Consider the following 15,757-nt stretch of genomic DNA (forward strand, 5'->3'; position numbering starts at 1 on the left):
CTGTACCATACACTAATAATATATTACAGGTAGGATAGCATGCAGGCAAGGCTATTTAATCCATTTCGATCTCTGACTACATGTATTATTGTACCCTTATTGCTTGCTTGCTTGCTGTCTGTTTCAATTCGTCTGTCGGTCTGGCTGGTCTATGCTATTGCTTTATAAAATTTGTTCTTTTTGTACTCTAGTGTACACACTATTTACTTTGAGTGTAAGCAGAAACCTACATTTTTCTACTTACACTCAATATACTACACCAACCCAAAAAGAACAAATCAAGATAGTCAGCCTTATGCATGCTGCACGATCTTTATTAGAAAATGTTTGTTTATGTATGCATGTATGTATGTTTTTTGTATCATATAAAATATATCTCCTGAAAAAAAAATAAATAGCAACCGTTTTCGATTGCGATCCATACCGATACTCGTTTTTGTACTATTCAAAAACTTCGTTAGTAACGATTTTTCAAAAATGTCTGTGATTTGCATACAATATTCTACTTCGCTGTCTTTTTACGATTTTTTTTTTGTATTAATATTTCGTTGTTTGCTTTTGGAATTTTAATTTAAAAAAAGATCATTTAGAGCAAAGAATAGGAAGGCCCAACTTTCCATGAGTCGTCGCGACAGTTCGACACGTTAATACTTAAAAAAACATCGATAATTAAAATCGTGGACTTGGTCTACTGGAGGAACCACATAAAAAAAAAGAATGCTAATGTATACTCCCCAGGACAGCACTCTTTTTGTTAGATGATCAATACGTACTTGAAACTTCCTTTTGGCAAGTCTACCAAATTTTCTCTCTACGACTTTTTTCAAAAGTACTGCGTTTTCAAATGGGCATGATAACGTAAAATCGAAAAATTGCGATTTCTTTTTCCGAAAGTTTTATGCTGTTAAAATTTATTGAAAAAATAAGTAAATTTCAAAAGAACATATTTTAAAAATAATAGGTATATGAAGTTCTTTATCTTAGAAGAGATATTTTCAGTATATTGAATAATTTTCAAGTAAATCTGTTACCTCTTCGGTTTTTAAGATCTGTTTCCGGTACCCGGACAAAGATAAGTATTATCTGAAATTAAACGAACAATATTTAATATAACATTTTTCTTTCCATAAAAGGAAAGAAAATAACTTTTATAATTATCTAAAAAACCTGACTTGATTCAATTAAAAAATGGATTTATGATTCACGCTAAAACTTCATATTCGCGATTCTTGACTAAATGGTTTTAAAATGTGATAAATTCTGACTAATTAGCATTGCAATTATTTTGCGCCAAGCAGGTATATTTTGAAAATGGGAAATATTCCAACATTCTAATAAGTGACTGAACTCTAGACTTTTCGATGTCTAAGCATGTATCATTTGATTAAATTTTACGTTATAATTTTTAATTAATAAAAATTAGATACGCACTTAAATTAAATTACAAACAACTCGAAGTCAGTAGTAATAAGAAATTATAAATTAAAAATTAAACATCCACAAAGTTTTTTTATTACAAAAAAAAGTACTGAAATCTTTAAAGTTAACGCTGACGTATACAAGTTCATGTAATTAAACGGGCATTTTCGAGAACCTAGAACCCAGAGGACTTAAGCACGGTATAAAAATTTCAGCTTGGTATCTCTTTTCGATTTTGAGTTATGATGTCGACAGGCAGACGGGCAACCGAAAATGGACTAATTTGGTACAGGTGAACACCTGTACCAAAATTTTGTTAGTAGCATCAATATTTTTAAGCGTAACAAACTTGGGAATAAACTTAGTATACCTTGATATAGTGCATATATACATGGCATACCTAATAGAAAGTTGGATAAAAATTTTCTAAGATATCGACTAAGTCGTATACATGGAGAAATATGTCTGTGGACTATTTAGAGTATTTACTTCCAAGAAACATAAAAATCTAGTTTTTCTCTCACTGATTTTAGAAAATAAGTTTCAACTCGAAGCTAAAACAACAAAAATTAATCCTTAAATTTCTTTTTACTTACATTATCGACAAGATTTCTTATAACTTGTTTAATTCACTCACAGATGGCGAGACTATATTTGGCAATATACCCCGGATTCATTCTTCGTTGAATGTACCGGGCAGGAGCCTCCTGCCAGAAGGCATGCCTTTGCAAACATTTTGATTCAATGTCTCAAGCCATCAGCCATTGTCAGCTTTTCATACATTTTTAATTTATAATACGATTGCAGTGTGTATTAGTAATTCTTGCACACAGACTCCACATCTAGTATCAACATAATAATAATAATAATAACAAATAAATAAAAATAAAATAACCATTTAAATATTTTATTGTACCTTGTTAGTGTGTTCAAAGCCACTAAGCCGACATTTTATAAAAAAAATAATATAAAAAAAAACCATTTTATTAATTTATATTCACAAAACAGAAACAAAAAGAAACAACTCACTTCTTACCTTATTATATGTGGAAACAATCAAAGAGATTTTTTAATTAAAAATAATAGTATTAAGTAATTATTAATTAAAAAATTATGGTTTACTGTTCTCTTTTTATTGATTTTTAAGTTTGATTGTGTGTAAATACAATAGTTCGATTAATTTTAATTGTATTGTACCTACTTGACCAATTTTTTACTTTTTCGACTAAAAAAAATTTTAATTGATAACAACGGTGCTTTAAGAATAATTCATTGATAATAATTTTTAACTCTTTATTTGTATTAATTAATAATAAGCTCTTAAATCTTTAGATCACCTGCCTCCAAAATCAGGATTTTAGCCGATGATCTGTAGGTACCTAATAATATATGTTATCGGTTTTTCAAATTTCTTGAAAACTATTTGCTAAAAAGTTTCGAGCATGTAACTTATACGATTTGAAATTTTTGGAAGTTGGTAAAATTGGGGAAAACTAATTTTTGGATATTCTTAATTTTTCTCAATAACATCTCCAAACAATTTTTTATAACAACTATAATTCGTTGTCTTTCTTTTTAATGTAACATACAATTTAAGCTCAATTTTTCTTAATTTTCCCATTTTACTTGGTTCTTTCGAATTGAATTTTCAAGTCAAACTTGAACTTTTCCTCTATCTCTTACTGTTTAAATAGACCAGTCTCTAGTAAAAATGAAAGTACTAGATAAATGGAAAATGGAGTAGTTATTTAACTTAAATATAAAACGGATCCAAAAAGGGGACGTGAAATTGATATGAATTATCAGTTTTACATCTTTTCATAGTAAAGGTAAATGAAAATTATCGAGTAGTTTTCGATCTATAGGGACTAGTAAAATCAAAAAGTTAGTGACATCTATAAATGAATATAAAAACTATTCACAAAGTAGTAGCTGTTGATAGAATATTGTACAATGTTTCCAACAGATGGCAATACTGATCTTAAATTATATTGTTTTCTGGTATTACAGTCAAACCTCGATAAACAAACAATCCATAACCAAAGCCTGACTTCTTCGTTCGTGTCGGCGAATCGTAATGAAAACCCGAGCCGTTCTTAAAACTTCCTCGGATCGCTCCTGTAATCACTAGGTGTACTCTGGAAAACATTAAGAATTTTCTTTTTTATGTAAGTATTTTCTTCCATGTCAAAAACTAAAGACTTACATTTTATAATATTTTTATTTTAAGAATAGAATTAGAATTACATTAGAAAACAAATAAATTAAGTAACATAATAGTTCGAAAAATACAATTTTTATAAAAATGAGAGTTATAGCATTTTTCACTGGAAAAGACGCTCGTCAAAACAATCAAAGAGTCAAAGTTTACGGTTTTGGATACAGCGATCTAGCTACTATTTTTTAAACGGAATGGTTTTAAAATAGTTTTTGAATGTATCATCGAGAATTACAGACTGATTGGAAAGCACGTCAAGTTATGGAAACTGTTGAAATATGATAACCAAATTATAGTGTAACGAAAAAATTGACTTTAAATTATTTTGACGACTGTATAATATTTTGAAACACAAAAATTAAAAAATATAAAAGAAATCATAATTAACTTTTTAAAAAAGAAAAAAAATTCTACTAAAATCAATCAAATTTATTAAAGTGTGTTCATTTGGGGAGATTTACACTCCTTTATTTGCAATATTTCAATAAATTCTCTATATCTTCAGTGGTTAATCCCTAAAGTCTCCCAAAAATGAGCATTATCTTCAATTCAAAATAACAAAGAAAAGAAAAATAAACATACAATTAATAACTATCGTTATTTATGAATTGTTTTTCCATAATTAATATTTTTTATGTATTTTAATATTTTTATGAAACTTTTAAAAAAATTGTAAAACCCTATTTCAAAATTTTTACCTACCTAATATACAATTTTATTTGTTTTATCTTTCAATTAAAGTTTTGTTTTGTACAGCTTTTCAAATTAATTATTGCATAGCATTACTTTTTTTGTATTAGCAATTACAGTGAAACCTATTAACACTGTTCACTTTGGTGGATGTCAACATTCACATTTCATAAATTTTACAAAGTAAATAAATTAGCTAAAAAAATTAAACTAAATGATATGCACAAATTAAAAATTAATTTTCCTTCTTTCCGTCGTAATCAACTTTTAGAAATAAAGTAACGTTTGTCATACATCAGTGATTTCAGTCGACACAGAAAAACAAATTGTTTTAAAAATTATAATGCAAAAACAAAGTTTACATAATTAGACCTGATTTAAAAAGTGTTTGCCTTCATTTTGAAAATGTGGTTTTTCGCTTAGAAAATAAACCTAACAACTGTATTTGTGCTTTTACTTCTTTTCCCTAGATTTCCAAATCTTTCATTCTAGGACGCAACTAGACATTCTCAGTCTCTTCGAAAAAAATGTAGAAAGCCATTTTCAGCTTTGGCATTGAGCATTTCTTCAACTCCTTATCTATTAAACTTACAATATGGCATGCACCCTCAAAAATATATTGGACCTAGTTACGCCTGTACAATCTCATATTTGACGATAAATTTTCATTTAAATCCTTATCAAAAAAATAATTTTCTTATAAAATTGATTGCACTTAAAAGTTAAATAGAAATAACACACCTAAGTTTCAAAATTACTCGCTTTAAAAAGGTTTTACTGTTACTCTATAATACACTAATTGAAGCAATATCAGCGAAGATTACCGACAGATCGGTCAGTAGTATGCAAAAATCGATGAGTGCATTTTCCGATTAATTTCAAATCTGTTTTATTTAGTCGAAATTAAACAATGACTTTTTGCGTTATTTTCTCAAATCTTTATGAAACACCGATAATCATGTTTTATATTCATCAAGCTGCCCAAAACCATATTTTGTATCTAAAACTAGATACACCTACGATTTTAATAAATTAATCTAAATTCCATGCAAATCAACTTTAATCTCGAAAACGGCTTAAATATACCAAAAATCACATTGGAAAATTGATTACGATTAGTTAAGTGTATACGATTTGAAACGAATAAGGAACAAAATTAGATTTTTCTTTAAAGAATTCTCTCCATAACTCAGAAGTATTGCACTCATTGAATTATGCATACTCTATATCGGATATTTTCTCTTTAGACACAATAACAATTGTTTTAACATCGTGTCCACAATCGGTAATCTTCGTAGAGCAATGAACCACCGCGAAGTTATTACAATTAGCTCCAATTTAAAACAAAATAATTTTGAAAAGAAAATTTCAAAAATTTACAATATTCGCTCATAGAATAATAAATAAGCTTGAACTTTGAGTACTTGACTTTCTTGAACCTCACTAACTTGTGAATCACTTACATAATACCATTTACCAGGCGGTGGTTTTGGGTCTGATACACCTGAAGCACCATCATCGACATCATCCTCAGACACACTTGGTTTCGTTGATTTTTCTTCGGATTCAATATGATTTGTATATTTCTTTGAACCAATTCGGGGTAAAAATTTACACCGATAACTATTCTCATCTAACGGTGGTCGTACTTTAACATAAGCCACATAATGTCCCCCGTGTAAGGTCCCACTATGTTCTACGACCCCATATAATGAATATAAGATACGATTTTGTTGATTATTTATCGTAGGTAAATTTTTACATTTATTACTACAAAATGGGGCTAGATCCAGAATCAATGGAAATGTGACCGGTTTTGACATTTTTCGGAATAAACTACGAAATACTTGAAAACGTTTTAAATGTAATATTAATACAGCTGGAGGCATGGCAATTAACAATTGTTTTGTGGAATTTGTATAAACGTTCTTTCCACCATCTTTTCCGTTAATGCGTTTAGTACAAGCTTCGCAGCAAACTTTATTATTTCCCGTCATTAGCTCCACCGAAGTGAACTGATTCAAGCAAGATTGTACAGAGCACTCACTATCATCGCACTGATATCGTGCTCCGATCGTACTTGGAGAAGGTGTGTAATAGCTATTACGATTATCTTCTGGAACGGCTGGAGGTAATGATGAGAAAATATCGACATTATTATGCCAAGGGGCAGCATACCATCCTCCTGGAGTAAGTGTCGTTGGAGCAACCCCCGCTGGAGATGTAACCTTGTTATTGTCTCCACCATCTGGACTAGAATTAAGTTTATTAACAACACCACTTGTACTATCATCCGGACTAATATCGTTTCGGCTTTCAGTTGTTTGCGCATTTGGATTATCCGGACTGGATAAATCACTACACTCTGATGAATTCGGACTAACATTTCGACTAACTGAATGGATTTGTTGTGGTGGTAATTTTTCATCGGAGATATTTACACTGCCAGCAGTCAAACGATCTGTTAACTCTTGTAAATCGGCAGTTGGATTTGTTGCTTGATGATTATGATGATTATAATCACGATAAATATCCGATAATTTTAAATTCATATCATTGATTTGGTTAACATCATCTGAACGAACTTTTTCCGGTGAATCAACTTTTTCCGATTTATCTTCGTCTGGTGTACTCAATACTTTTGTGACATCTTCTAAATTATCTTCGATATCAGCATCGGACTGTTCACTTGAATTATTTCCCGCATTCGAAGTGTTATTTTCTTCGTTAATCGTAGAAGCTTTATTTATTTTATTTTGTTCTTTCGCTAATTTACGCGCAAGTTTTTTCTCTTTTTTTAATTGATGTTTCGACGCGGACACTTGTTTATCTTCGTCTAATTCTGATTTACGTCGCATAATTGGCGGTTGGGGTTTATCAGGCATTATTGGTAAACTTAAATCTAAAAATGATTCCTCACGCGTGGAAGTATGCAAACAATCTTGACATTGCAATGTGCTTACGAGTACACCACGAAATACTTGTTCTGGACGTAGAATCATATCCGATGCTTGTAGACCATAAAATTTCACCTTTTGTGTCGTTTCTTCATCAATGGATGCTGGATTTGATTTTAACGGAATTTTAGTTTCTTGTAAAATTACACGCTGGTAACGCTTTAAATCTTCTGCACGTACGGCTTCTAATAAGTGTCGTAATAGTTCGTGAGAGTCTTCTTGATCACCAACGCCAAATTGTGGTTGTTTACTAGCTAAAAGTCGTAGAAGTGCTTTTGCGTTAACTACTCCACCGGAAGATTGAAGTTCTGTTAGCGTATTTGCTAAAGTTTCAGTAAGTGCTCCCCATGAAGCTAATTCACCTTCAATTGGAGGTAAATCTTCTGTTTTATCTTTAAATTTGAACGTACCTCCAGGTAAACGGAATTTTTCACCTTCTTCAGACATTTCTTTTAACACAGGAACTAAGAAAGGTGTTCGAGCTAAGCACTGTAATACAGCGTTGAAAAAGCATGTATTTCCTAAATTTGACAATCCTCGAAGACGAGGTAAACTCTCAATAATTTTATTCGATGCCGAAAATTGTTTTTCTTCAATTTGTAATGGTTTTTCAATTGCTACACCACTTACCGGATTATTCATTTTTGATACAGCCTGAGATTGTTTTTTAATATATTCATAAATTTCTAATAATCCTCGCTTAGTTTTCGGTTGAATTTCCCGATCGCATTCATAACACCAGACAATCCATGTGGTTGTATTCACACACAATGCATGGCAGTCTGAATGCGGAGTATGAAAATGTTTTAACGCATGTTGTCGACGATTACGCCCACAAGCTTGATGACCACATCTTAAGCAAAGCCATAAGCTTAAATCATATTCGAAATCACCATTATCGGTATCTTTTGAATTTCCTTCTTTAGCACATTCGGAACAATCAACGTCTAAGCCACCTTTCAACGCTTTTTTCGTTTTTGGTTGACAAATAGATTTTAGAATATGATCACAACAGTCACTACTTCTGCCCGTTTTATTTTGATTATCTTCACACGATTCTGTCGATTCATTGTCGATATCTCCGCACGGTTCTGATTGACGTTTTTTTTTCATCTTTTTTGTTTTTTTATTAACATATATTTATTTGTTATAGCAACCTTTAAAATATTTTTTAAAATTAGTTTCAAAAATACATTTTTATATATGTTTTACACTTACCGTTTAATATTACGACTTTTTTATGATTTTATTTAATTTTATTTTTACTACGTCTGCCTCATGGTATCGGCATTGAAACTCGATAAAAATGACGTCAACTTGACTGTCATGGCAGTTTTCACAATGGCACATCTTTTATTCAATATAATGGTTTCTCAATATCCCACATGAGACGCTAGTAGTTACACAAATTGTGTGGCGGGAAATAGAACTATGTATTAAGGGTAGTAAACATTACAAAAACTAAGAAAGATTGGAATAATAGTTTTCGAAATATCAATAAATATTTATTAATAATAAAAAACAAAATATTCAAAAACAAAAATAATTCTTTCTTAAAAATAATCATCTAAATATGATTTTGTTATCAAGCCTCCAAAATGTCGACGTTCATAATATTTTTTCGGTCCATCGGATAATGTTTCACGTTTCGATACCATTCTGACTTCATTGTTTAAGATACCACTTGCATTTGCTACTAATGGATACATTCGTAATGAGCTCCGACACCAATATTCATCAGGATTTTTCGTATCCCATAATACGTTGTTTGGATCATTTAAAATGGTCTGATCGTTATTTGAAACACGTGGCGGTGCTGCTTTTTCAAAAAATGGCTGTAACACGAAAATGAAAATATACTCTGTCAGTAGTATGTACATAGGCTCTCTTGAATATTTATACCATGTATAAGAAATAAACATAGTATATTAAGTTTAGTCCCAAGTTTGTAACGCTTAAAAATATTGATGTTACTTAGTCCATTTTCGGTTGTTCGTCCGTCCGTCCGTCCGTCTGTGGGCACGATAACTCAAAAACGAAAAAAGTTCCGCTAGATGGCGACACTAGGGGGGTGGGGGTACAAATATATCCTGCCATCTAGAGGATTTATTTTTAATCTTCCCAGGAAAAAGGCTAATTACTTCAGCAGATCCTGTTTGTTCAATACTTGATCTTGTCTTATTCGCTGCACAATTTGGATTTTCACATTTACAATTAATTTTTGGGATTTTATGTAAACATCGCAATTTTCTTGTTCCTCCAATACATTTTGGTATTACTTTTGTACCATCTTTTAGACCATTGTTAACAACTTCATTATTAATAGACATTATTCACACCTTGAACTCAATGGCGTTGTATGTTTACAGATTCTATGTTACCGACAAATCACCTACTTTCATAGTACTCAGAAAATTAATTTTTTAAATAAACTCACAGATTATGACAAATATTTCTCAATTATTAATCCTCTCAATTTATTCATCTTGATTGACGAAGTTAATCTGGGTTTTTATAAAGTGCAATCAACAGAACCTAGAAAATTTTTAAGAAACAAAGTGTATTTATTTTTTTTTATTGTGTGGGTGTTTCATTTGTCATAATGTCATGTCTTGAAATAAAGGATTAGATCATAGTTTGATATTTAAAAGTAGACTGAATATTATTTTTGGTACACAATAAATGAAAATTATGTAATGCCAGTGCAAACATTACTTACAATTTAATAAAGGAACTGTCAATTTTGAAAACAATAATGCCTTTCAGTCAAAAAGTATTTTTACCGGTACTAATCGGTTTATCATTGTGCGGAGCAAGTGCATATTTAGTGTATTTGTTAACAAAAAATAATGATGAAGAGGACAATGTACCTAGGTCGTCACCATATCGACGAAGTTTTGAGATGAAAATACCAAAAGACGTAGTAGCTACATTAATTGGACGTGGTGGATCCAATATTAAAGAAATTCAAGAAAAATCAGGATGTCGAATTAATTTTAAGGTATGTAACGAATTTTAAAAGTTCCGAGGAGATTATGAGTGATGTCTTTGACACCAAAATTTGACGATCATTAATGTTGGTCCCAAAGTACTAACTTGGGGCACAAGGAATAACTATGCCAATTGCTAAAAATAGACGCTTTATACCTTTCAAGATAAAGTAAATTTGAAGGAATTGTAGCTGTTAATTCTTTGATTAAATTACGTTATAATTATAAATATATGCGTCAATTTGATTTTAGGATGGCGACCTTGATGAAGAAGAACGCACCTGTGTCATTCGAGGCACTCCAGATGAAATACATTTAGCTGAATTATTAATAACAGAATTTTTAGCTAGTATAGCATTAATCGAAGTTGAAGAAATCTGGGTTCCTAAAACTGCATGTGGGCGAATTATTGGCCGTTGTGGCGAAAATATTCAACGTGTAATGCGATCATCAAATGCTAAAATCAATATTAGTAAAGAACCTGAGGGATCTGATGATTCCCAACAAAAAATATCAATTAAAGGTACTTCTGAACAAATATCCGTTGCAATATCAATGATAGAAACGTTCGTTGCTGAAGACGCTGAAATTCGTCAGAATTTAGCACAACGCCAACCTCGTGGACCACCACGAATATCACCTGCTCCAAGTCCCACTCCTTTAAGAAAAGAGGCAAGCTCAACTTCAATAGCTTCGTCAAAAAACGAAAAATTTGTTGAAAATGGGTCACATATTGATGGTCAGATTGAAGTCTATGTATCGGCCGTTGATGATCCTAGTAAATTTTGGGTACAAATTGTTGGACCAAAAGCTACCGAATTAGATCAACTTGTTGATCAGATGACTGAATATTATAGTAAAGAAGAAAATGCGTCGTTACATGAATTAACAGACATTTCAATCGGTGAAATTGTTGCCGCAAAATTTGAGTTCGATAATAAATGGTATCGTGCTGAAATTAAAAAAATCAGATCGGAAAAAGATAAATCCGAATTACTCGAATTGTATTTTGTCGATTATGGTGATGTTGCCATTGCAAGTAAAAACGAAGTTTACGAGTTACGTACTGACTTCTTACGATTACGATTCCAAGCGATCGAATGCTATTTAGCTAATGTTGAACCAATCAATCGTGAATGGAGCGAAGAAGCTGTCGATTTATTCGAAGAGTTAACACAAGTTGCTCAATGGAAAAAGCTATGGTCGAAAGTTGTATGTTATCGTGATCATCGTGGAAGGGCTGGTGATTCTAAAGACCGTCGTCGTCGGGAAGGATCTCCAATCCCGGGTATCCAGTTATACGATAACACAAAAGATGGTGATTTAAATGTGGCTGATGAGTTAGTAAAAGCTGGTTTTGCTATTTATGAAAAAGATTCTGCATCCTTACATGGAGGTTCATCTTTAAGCTCTTTAAATAATGACCATGTTACACCCAAATCGAAAACTTTCGATTCTATGAAGTTATCAAATGATTCATTGGATGAGAGCTCAAATATTTCCGATGTTTCCAGTATTTCTGAATCAATTGATACGAAAAATGATACAACCTCAGATTCAGTTACAACTCCAAACATTCCAACGATTAAATTGTCCGATGTTGATAATAAAAGTTTGTATTTTGTTTTTCTTTAAATTAGGGCATAGAATGGTCCATTAATTTATACTTTGAATTTTTAGATGTAACTCCAAGTTCATCCAACAATGACGATAACGATTTAATTTTTTCAACTCCGGCAGAAAATGCGAATAATACTTCCACCATTACCACTTTCTCACAATACGATAATAATTTTCAACAAAATGGAAATACAACTGAAATTAGTGGTAACGGAACCGGCGATCAATTACTATTTAATACACCATCAAGTATCACCAAACATACACCAACACCAAAATCAACAGATGACTTCTTAAACAATGAGCGTTTAACTCATGGCGGAAGTGGTGATAGTAATATGGCTTCCTCTACACCATTAACTATTAAAACAAATTCATTATTACGTAAAATTGAATAAAAAACAAACATATTTTTTTAAAAATATTTTCAATTGTCTTTTTAAAAATGTAGTTAGGTATTATTAAAATGTTATGAGAGTTGCCACCATGCATGAATTCTCGAATTACGTTCGAATGCGAGATTTGGAGGAACCCTCTCCAAATCCCCTCTTGGGCTCCCCTACTATTAATGAGGTCATAGACATAATTTGATCTTCGTATTGTGTCGTGTGCCGTTAGCTCGCCATCCCTGCTCTAGATATTCAAAATCCGTGCATTTGATAATCACATCAGAGGGATTATGAAAAAAAAGATAGTTCGACATTTTGAAAATGTCCGGTATATTGCAAAATTTCGTAGCTCTATCTCAATTAGAACTATTCGAAACTTTGATTGTAATATTTGATACATATTTTATGTTCTTTTTGTACAATAGTGTATAAACTGTTTACACTAAGTGTACTACACCGTGGCAAAAATAATAACTGACTTAATTTAACAGTTTTAGCTTAATTGAAGCTAATAATGGCCCGCTATCAATAATCAGGTTTTCAAAGTAGAAAAAAAATCTTGTTTCGAATGTTTTTACCCTCTTCAATTGTTTGTAACGAAAAATTTTACCCATTGTGTGATGGCAACTCTCATACCATATTGTATATTTCATATAAATTGAACACGTTTAAATTACATCACTAAAGACATTTTTTGCCATATCAAAACTCATTATTTTTTTATAATTCATATATATTGTGATTCGATGTGATTTACGATGTTCAATCTATATGAAATATACCATGAAAAGAACAAATTATCGGATTTTTATACAGTATTTTGTATTTGAATCACTTTTTTAATGAACAATTTTCATACGATGATTTTTAAGAAAGAAGCGAGGGGTAAAATCTTTTGAGAAGTTTACAATTATTTATTTTTTTTAGCTTTTAGAATTCTTTTTTTTTATCATACTTGAAAGGGTAAGTGTCTTTTAGGAGTGATTTCTTATCCTTAAAATTTTTAGTTTATTTTCAGAGCAGTTTCTTCTACAATTTTAAAATGGTATACGTAAAAATTACGCAACGTTAAAATACTTATCAATTTTGATGCATGATAAACGTTTGAAAAACGTTTTCGAGTGCCATAAATGGGCTTTATTTTAAGTAAAGTATCTGTGATCTGGGGTTATTTTAAATTGTTTCGAAATATTTGAATCCGTCGATATAATCCGAAGTGATTCAATCTTTGTTTTTGTAATCTTTATTCAGTTTTTATTTTACTCATTTCATGATATGAATTTGGGCCTAAACGTATTTTGAAACATTAATTTTTAAAAGTAGAAGTCTGCCTTAATTCTTTTGAATTTTAGGCCATGTGGTACAAATTTGAATTTATAAATTTTAAGGCATTTTACAAATTTAAATTGCATTTTTTTTATATAATTTTGTTTAAAAAAGAAATCGTAGAACGGTGGTGTAACTACGTTTGAATAAAAGTGTGATGTCAGCCTTACATAATAATAATCTCTACTTAATTATATGATTATCCAAAAAGTACTTATTTTTATTGCATAATATTATATTTCTAGTTCGCTTTACAAAGAATGAATAGATCCATTTATTTTTGTAGTAGTTTTTGTAGTCTACCCGCAAAGATTATTGTTAGTAATTATATTTCCAAAAAAAAAATTATTTTTGTTTGAAAAGAATTTATTTAAATAAATGTTATTTCAAAAAAAATGACTATACACGTTGTAATTTACACCTCGATCATCCTGGAACTTTCCTTTCAATCATTTCCTTTAAAACAATTATATTTCGCTTATCTATTTAATAAAATTCTACTTACTGATGTAGGGTAGTACGAGGATAAATAAGAGGATACTTTTGGATCTCCTAAAGGCGTAAGATGAAGGAGGAAAATTTTTATGGGATGTTCATTTTTGAACAAAAACGTTGGAGGATGGTATGAGCAAGAGGATAGAACAAGTTACTCCTAATTATTCGGGCCCGAGTGAGTACATGTTAAAAGATTAAATATAAATATATATTATTTAACGCCAATCATGCTAACGATTAGAAATTGGCAAAGAAATAAGTAAAAGTTTTGATAAAAAAAGTATGATAATATTAAATCAGGTGTAAAAAATAGAATCAATTTTTTAATACACCATTTACTGTGGTCTGTTTGGTCACACTTGTAAAAATCGTAAACAATGAAATTACCATAAAATTTTAAAAATACCATAGACATTGTATTATTTTATTTGTATGTAGAAAATTATTATGGTAAATACTGTATCATAATAGTATCAGTTCAAAAATACACCCACAAAATTTCTGGCATGGTGTTTCTTGTATCTAGAACCAAAAAAGTTCAAAATGGAAAGTCTAAAACTTTTATTATTATTTTAAGTATTAATAAAATATTCCCAAATAAGTAATCTAAAGTTTATTTATAGCAATATATATTTTTTGGATTCAGATATGTTCAATATTTGATCAAAAATTTGAAATATATGATCTAAAAGTAGGATTGCATACTTGGTTTATCAAAATTGGTTATATTTCAATGATATTGAGAAATTTTAGATGCAATTTTTAACCCTTATACAAGATATTGACCTCATTTTATCTAATGGCTGAGGAAAAGAAAATTAAATAGCCAAGACTTTTAGATTTTGAACCGCGTACGATCTATTTTATTTTTAAATGTCTATGATAACAAATTTTTTATTAGTTTATTGAGACCAATAGAGTGTGAAATTTTAGTGAATATATGGGATAAGTCGGCATAAACGAAAGTCTACATTATTGTCACTATAAAAGGCATTAATTTTAAATATTAATAATTATTAATCAATAATAATTCAAACAAGATACAACAATGAAACCATTACGACATGTAAGTAACAATAATTATTACAAAATTTGTGCTCGATGATTAATAAATAATTTTTTTTTTCTAGAGTTGTAGTTTGGCAATTATTGTCATATTTGCATATTTATGCACCGAAAGCTATGGATATCCATACCCGTATCCAGCATATTTAGTTCAAGAACCGTTGACTTCGTTATCTGTACGACCACTATATCGTATTGTTCGTGATGCTCCTTCAGAATTCGCCGCACGACCTCAAAGACAAGCTGGTGGCGGTGGTGGAGACCATCACGATGTAGTGGATTATGGAGCGCATACAGGTCATCATGGTGCTTTTGGATGGTATGCTGATTTCCCAGTTTTAGTGCATCATTAAAATGTCTATTTCTTTTTCTCTGATTTCTTTTTTCAATCTTTTCTGTCCCGTTTTCTTAAATTTCCTCTCTTTTTCTCTTCATCTACTTTCATTTCATTTCTTTTTCAACATTTCCTTTTCATAAGTTTCTTCTATCGCTTAAGCTATTATATTCATTCATCTATTTTCTTATTTTCAATTTTTTTTCGCTCATTTTCTTTTATTATCTTTTCTACTAATTTATCTCTTTCAATCT

The 15,757-nt window shown here is 30.6% G+C and overlaps 4 protein-coding genes across 4 annotated transcripts; 2 read left to right on the forward strand and 2 right to left on the reverse strand.

Annotated features, from left to right (window-relative positions):
• Positions 1–4,362: 4,362 nt before the first annotated feature.
• On the reverse strand, positions 4,363–8,628 carry LOC123299625 (ubiquitin carboxyl-terminal hydrolase 45). The gene is made up of 2 exons (XM_044881891.1): positions 8,503–8,628; positions 4,363–8,441 (listed from the first exon to the last, which is right to left on the reverse strand). The coding sequence occupies exon 2, from the start codon at positions 8,395–8,397 to the stop codon at positions 5,704–5,706; it is 2,694 nt and encodes an 897-aa protein (XP_044737826.1). The 5' UTR covers positions 8,398–8,441; positions 8,503–8,628; the 3' UTR covers positions 4,363–5,703.
• An 85-nt stretch (positions 8,629–8,713) lies between these two features.
• On the reverse strand, positions 8,714–9,614 carry LOC123300548. Its single transcript, XM_044883135.1, has 3 exons — positions 9,426–9,614; positions 8,876–9,119; positions 8,714–8,745 (listed from the first exon to the last, which is right to left on the reverse strand). Exons 1-3 carry the CDS (start codon positions 9,612–9,614, stop codon positions 8,714–8,716), a joined length of 465 nt encoding a protein of 154 aa, XP_044739070.1.
• A 108-nt stretch (positions 9,615–9,722) lies between these two features.
• LOC123299629 (tudor and KH domain-containing protein homolog) lies at positions 9,723–12,418 on the forward strand. Its single transcript, XM_044881895.1, has 3 exons — positions 9,723–10,285; positions 10,527–11,886; positions 11,955–12,418. Exons 1-3 carry the CDS (start codon positions 10,040–10,042, stop codon positions 12,290–12,292), a joined length of 1,944 nt encoding a protein of 647 aa, XP_044737830.1. The 5' UTR covers positions 9,723–10,039; the 3' UTR covers positions 12,293–12,418.
• Positions 12,419–15,145: 2,727 nt separating this feature from the next.
• LOC123299637 lies at positions 15,146–15,612 on the forward strand. The gene is made up of 2 exons (XM_044881905.1): positions 15,146–15,170; positions 15,235–15,612. The coding sequence occupies exons 1-2, from the start codon at positions 15,153–15,155 to the stop codon at positions 15,520–15,522; spliced, it is 306 nt and encodes a 101-aa protein (XP_044737840.1). The 5' UTR covers positions 15,146–15,152; the 3' UTR covers positions 15,523–15,612.
• Positions 15,613–15,757: the final 145 nt, after the last annotated feature.

This window comes from Chrysoperla carnea, chromosome 5, assembly GCF_905475395.1.
Source record: "Chrysoperla carnea chromosome 5, inChrCarn1.1, whole genome shotgun sequence".
Taxonomy (NCBI): Eukaryota; Metazoa; Arthropoda; class Insecta; order Neuroptera; family Chrysopidae; genus Chrysoperla; species Chrysoperla carnea.

Coding starts and splice junctions, on each gene's coding strand:
- LOC123299625 (XM_044881891.1), bottom strand. CDS start 8,397: ATGAAAAAAAAACGTCAATCAGAACCGTGCGGAGATATCGACAATGAA.
- LOC123299629 (XM_044881895.1), top strand. CDS start 10,040: ATGCCTTTCAGTCAAAAAGTATTTTTACCGGTACTAATCGGTTTATCA. Junction 10,286..10,526: donor GATGTCGAATTAATTTTAAG/GTATGTAACGAA, acceptor ATTTGATTTTAG/GATGGCGACCTTGATGAAGA. Junction 11,887..11,954: donor GTCCGATGTTGATAATAAAA/GTTTGTATTTTG, acceptor TTGAATTTTTAG/ATGTAACTCCAAGTTCATCC.
- LOC123300548 (XM_044883135.1), bottom strand. CDS start 9,614: ATGTCTATTAATAATGAAGTTGTTAACAATGGTCTAAAAGATGGTACA. Junction 9,120..9,425: donor AACAAACAGGATCTGCTGAA/GTAATTAGCCTT, acceptor TTCGTGTTACAG/CCATTTTTTGAAAAAGCAGC. Junction 8,746..8,875: donor TGAACGTCGACATTTTGGAG/GCTTGATAACAA, acceptor AATCTTTCTTAG/TTTTTGTAATGTTTACTACC.